This window comes from Belonocnema kinseyi, chromosome 6, assembly GCF_010883055.1.
Source record: "Belonocnema kinseyi isolate 2016_QV_RU_SX_M_011 chromosome 6, B_treatae_v1, whole genome shotgun sequence".
Taxonomy (NCBI): Eukaryota; Metazoa; Arthropoda; class Insecta; order Hymenoptera; family Cynipidae; genus Belonocnema; species Belonocnema kinseyi.
The window spans coordinates 3,465,838-3,471,362 of NC_046662.1; the positions used below are offsets into that span (position 1 = coordinate 3,465,838).

Below are 5,525 nucleotides of genomic sequence, written 5' to 3' on the forward strand. Positions count from 1 at the left end.
TTGTCGATTTCAAAAAGACGTCACTTGATTAGAAATAAGACGTGCTTATTTGAAAAAGGCGTAACATGATTAAAGATAGACTTTTTCGAATTGGAAAAGGGGCAAGATGAGTGAAGATAGTAGTTTTTTGAAATAAAAAAGGCGTGGCATAATATATGAGAATTGATGGGCGTTTTTCGAGTTGGAAAAGGCGTGGCACGATCAGAGGTGGGCGTTTTTTAAGGTCGAATAGGCGTCGCATGATTATAGATGGACGATTGTCGATTTCAAAAAGACGTCACTTGATTAGAAATAAGACGTGATTATTTGAAAAAGGCGTAACATGATTAAAGATAGACTTTTTTGAGTTGGAAAAGTCGCAGGATGAGTAAAGATAGTTGTTTTTTTAAAAAAAAGGCGTGACATAATATATGAGAATTGATGGGCGTTTTTCAAGTTGGAAAAGGCGTGGCACGATCAGAGGTGGGCGTTTTTGAAGGTCGAAAAGGCGTCGCATAATTATAAATGGACGTTTTTCGAGTTGGAAAAGGCGTAACATGATGAAAAATTGCGTTTATCGAGTTGCAAAAGGCGCAACACGATTAAAGGTGGACGTTTTTCGATTTCAAAAAGGCGTGGCATACTCATGTTTCAGGTGGGATGGACATATTTTGAGTTGGAAAAAGCCTAACATGATTAGTTTAGGTGAGATGGGTGTTTGTCAAGTTCAAAAAAGCATCGCCTGGGTATAGATGTGAGTTTTTCGAGTTTGAAAAGGCGTCAAATTTATAAATTGTAACAAAATTAAAAAAGAAATACTTGCAGGACACTTGTTGGGTTTTTCTCCGCTGTGTACCCTCATGTGAATGAGTAATTTGTACCGAGCGTTAAAGGGGCGTGCTCGAGGGCACCCTTGCCAGAGACAAGTGAATTCATCCTGGTTGGTTGAGGCTAGATTACTCGTGTTTGTGGAATCTCTCTCCTTGTCCTTGTCACGTTCCCTATGGGTTCTTCTGGTGTGCCCGTGGGAATTTGAAGAGGAGGATTCGACGTGTCGCCTTTCAATGTGACGAACGAGACCTTCCTGTTCGGTGAAGGCACATCCACAATTGATCCATCGACAACGATATGTTGAATTCATCTCTTCGTTTTGTGCTAAAAATAGAATGAACGGATTTCATTGTTTATTTATTTGGATCAAAATTAAAAAATGGTCGTTACCTAAAAATTATAACTTAAAGTAGTTTACCGTAGGATTCCTCAATTTTAATGCTTTCAGATTTGATTGAAGGGACTCGATGATCGTTCGCAATGAGAAGACCCTCGTTTCTGGGTAACACGATTTGGTTCTGGATGTCTTGAATTGGAATTTCGTGGAGATTATTTTTAAAAACTGTGGTATGAACTGTCGACTGCTGAGATGATACTAAATGACCAACAGCATAACAAGAGGCTGATGTGTTTGTTACAGGTTCCGGAAGTTCGTTTTGATGACAAGACGAAGACTTTGGAGAGTCAATGCTCGTCGTCAAGGTTGTTGGGTCACCCCGAATTAAACTAAGGTCAAATTCATCGACAATCTGTAGACAATTTGGCTCATCCAAGATCTCTGATTGGAGATTTAAATTCTGACTTTCTTGGGGTTCTTGGTATTCTTGGATTACCTGCAATACAAGTAAATACAAAAATTTGTATTTTCTTTTCAAATAAAATAATGAAATTTTCAACCCCATAAATAAAACGCGGTTAAATTTTCTAGAAATTGCTAACATTGTTCTCTGACACTGAAGATTCGATCATGAATTTTGCATTCAATTGATCATGTCCCATTCAAGTTTGCTAAATTTTTGATTTTGTCTTAGGGAATTTCCATTTTTAATTGCAGAAATTCCAATTGTCTGATAAATTTTAAGACTAATTACAAATTCAGTTTAGGAAAATACGTCTTAATCTGAAAGATAATAGAGAAATTTCAATATTATGCGTCACTGACTTATACGAAAACAAGAAATGAGTACTGGAATTATCGAGGGGTCTCGACCTGTAGGGACGTAATTTTTGAAATAGTGAAGCAAGAATGACGAAACGTTTCGTACTGGCATACTTTTAAAGTAATATGCCTATATAGATTATAAAAAAACAATTTTTTATGGTAGCACTTGAAAATAAAATAAGAAATTAAAACTAAATTTAATTTTTATTCTAAATCTAAAGTATACTTCATGATTGGCCCAAATTTTAAGCATCCGAACTTGACTTACAAGTCCATTAAAAAAATACCATATAAATTAATTTGAATTAATTAAAATGCAGTATTTAATACAAAAAGGTTAGCTTACCTGGAAATCTTGAAAATCAGGCAAATTTTGATTGGCAAAAGGTCTCGAAAACGAGAAAACCGTCTCGACCGGTGGTAATCTTTGATTTTCGAGCACCTCATCCGAAAATTCGCCATACTCGCTTCCGCTTTGAACATTATTTATCCAAGTAGGAGTCAAAACTTCACTTCCAGTACTTCCTGGAGAATAAAGATTCCCGGATCCCGAATAGTAGGGATTTTCAGAAGGATACTGAAAAATTGAATTAATCTGGTTCCACTCATTTTCTGTATTGTTCGGACTCAGCAAAGGTGAGAGGCTCGTGTTTTCGATTTGTGATAATCCCCAGTCTCCAATCATCATGGTGTTTAAGGAGACCCCCGAAAATCCAAAATCCTGGTTTTCTCTCATTGTGTCTCCAAAGTCTTCCTTCTTCCCTCCCAAAAACTCTTCAAGATGCATCCCAGAGGATTTCCTTAATATCCTATCCTTTAAGAAACAAATTTCTATAAAACGGCTCAAAATTGCATGATTAGATTGTAGACTCTGGAGCGTAGGTCGCTCAGCAAAACTTGAAGAAATCGTTTATCTCCACTATTACGAGAGAGTGACGTAAGCTATTTTCTGTTTACGAGAAAAGTGGATTGACGAATCCATTCGATGAATTGCAGATTGTAGAAGAAGGTACCCATCAATGGGTAAAAGATCTTTAATTTAGATCATAGAATCACGAAACACTTTGTTTTTTAGAATGCAAATCTTAGTTTGTTGTCCACTTTCAATTGTCAATCATCAGCAAAGGGTTCCTTTGGAGAACATTTTTGATAAGCACTATCTGTCGTTGAACTGAACTGCTTCTAAAAAAGCGAACCAATCTTGCGAAAAAAATGCAAAAGAAAGATTCTTGATAAAAAAAAAAGAAGAAAAAACAGTAAACTGAACTTGAAGTCTTTGAATATGTGCACAGCTGCACACGCGATCGCGTTATCTTCAAGACTGAGGATCGGGGGTGTTTCGAAGACTGTGTAAGTGAACTGACCCGAGATAAGAGGAAAGTGTGACTTCTGAACGGGACTGAAAGACCTTAGGCTCTTGAGTTTAGAGGAGCTTCCCCTCCACCCTGAAGATGCTGAAGATGAAGCTAAGAATTGGATGCAGACTGGAGAGAGAGGGCCCTTTTCTCGGATGCGCCGCCCACTCGCGTGGCTCGTCGTTGCGGCTACATATTCAAATTTGTTCGTGTGTGCATATGCATACATCGAAAGTTATTCGAGAAATGTTACACTTGTCGAGGGTTCAGGATTGGGGGTAGCTCGGGGTCGTTAGTCGTCACCGGCTTGAGAACACATGTGGGCCCGGCCATCGCCTTCAGCAGCTTCAGCTTCAGCAGCTTCGTATCGGCTTCAGCTTCATATGGTTCTGCTGCTTCCTTCTTGCGGTCTGATGCGATGCCTTCGAACTCGTGCAGATTTTTTGCGCGAAGAGCAAGCGGGGAGAATGATTGTCAAGGAACAATAAAGCATCCGAGATGTGTGGTGTGTTTTGTTTTGTTGGAATGTGCTTGATAAAAAAGTTGATGTCGATGTCGTTTTTGGTAGTGAGTAGTCCACGAGTTTCTTCCAGAGCTTAATAATGCAAATGGAGTATTTTCAATTTGATAGAGACATCTAGATGCAATGAAAATAAGATTGTGAGCAATGCTTCAGATTGTCTTAGATAGAGTTGAAAAACTGAAATTGGAAGAAAAATTTAATTCAACATAGGTCAGAGGATTTTAGGAAATTTGGATAATTTCCAAAACATCTGAGAATGGAAAGCTGCATATAATCTTCTTGACCAGTTTTTTTAAATATTTTTAATAATAGAGGGAAAGTGATTGTCAAGGAACAATCAATCATCCGAGATGTGTGGTGTTTTATTTTATTGGAATGTGCTCGATGAAAAAGTTGATGATTATGATGGTCCACAAGTTTCTTCAAAGAACGCGGATAATTTTCAAATTGATAGAGACATCTAGATGAAATAAAAATATGATTTTTAGCAATGCTTTATCTAGTCTTGTATATAGAAAGAATTTAGCAAAATAATATTGTTCAGAGGGTTTTCTCAAAATTTTTAATTTCCAAAATATCTGGGGATAGAGAGCTGCATACAATTTTTTTCCAGCTTTTTACTATTCTAAATAATGCAAGGAGAATGGTTATCAAGGAACAATAAATCATCCGGGATGTGTGATGTTTTATTTTGTTGGAATGTGCTCGATAAAAAAGTTGGATGTTTTTGGCAGTCGACAAGTTTCTTCAGGAACGTGGAGAATTTTCAATTTGATAGAGACATTTAAATGAAATGAACATAAGATTTTGAACAATTTGCTAGATAGTACGATAAATTTTAAAACTGAAATTTTGTAACTGCTTAGCAGATTAATGACCAGATTTTAGGAAAAATTGCAATTTCTGAAAAATTTTGAAAGCTATATACAATTTGCTTATCCAGCTCTTCACTATTTTTAATTAGACGGAAAAACTTATTTTCAAGGAAAAATAAAGCATCCCAGTTGTTTATTATTTCCAAAGTATCGATAATTTTAAATTTGATAGAGACATCTAGATGATATGAACATACAACTTCGAGCAATGTTTATGATAGGACAATAAGACTGAAAAACTAAAATTGGACAAAATTTGAAAATTCAAAAGAGATCAGAGGATTTTAGGAAAATTTGAAATTTCAGATACCCTGGCCAAAAATGTTGCGTTCTGTAGTCCGTGTTCAAAAGTTTGTATTGAAAAATTAAATTTACTTTCTACGCAAATTTTCAATTTTCAAAGCTAATATTTCTAAGCTAATAATTTTGTTGAGCAAAATACATGAATTTTCAAACAGATAGTTACATTTTCTATTAAACAAAGTAATTTAAAAAAATGAGCTATCAGAAAAATACTTCACTTTTCCAACAAAAATATGAATTTTAAATTAAAATAATGTATCTTCACCCAAGAAATAAATTCTCAACAAAGTAGTTCCAATTCCAACCAAATAGTTGAATTTTCAACCAAAAAGATCAATTTTCTTTCATCTTTAATTTTTTTACGACTTTCTGCATAAAATAAGAAAATCTAACCATGGTTGAATGTTAATTATTTTTGATTGAAATGATAAATATAATATTAGATTTGGTAGTTTTTGAAATATTAAATAGTACATTTTTCGTTAAAAATTCTCCAT

General features: G+C 35.3%; 1 protein-coding gene across 2 annotated transcripts in view; it reads right to left on the reverse strand.

Moving 5' to 3' along the window:
- LOC117174204 (zinc finger protein GLI3-like) overlaps positions 1–3,301 on the reverse strand; it is a 15,498-nt gene extending 12,197 nt beyond the window's left edge. The window contains exons 1-3 of one of the 2 annotated variants that reach the window (XM_033363068.1): positions 2,319–3,301; positions 1,229–1,643; positions 803–1,134 (exon numbers count right to left, since the gene is read on the reverse strand). In XM_033363068.1, the coding sequence (XP_033218959.1) occupies positions 803–1,134; positions 1,229–1,643; positions 2,319–2,759 (1,188 nt within the window). In that variant the 5' untranslated portion in view covers positions 2,760–3,301. Of the gene's footprint in view, positions 1–802; positions 1,135–1,228; positions 1,644–1,749; positions 1,891–2,318 lie in introns of those variants that run through there. The other variant, XM_033363069.1, reaches the window with a different exon arrangement.
- Between the last annotated feature and the right edge of the window lie 2,224 nt (positions 3,302–5,525).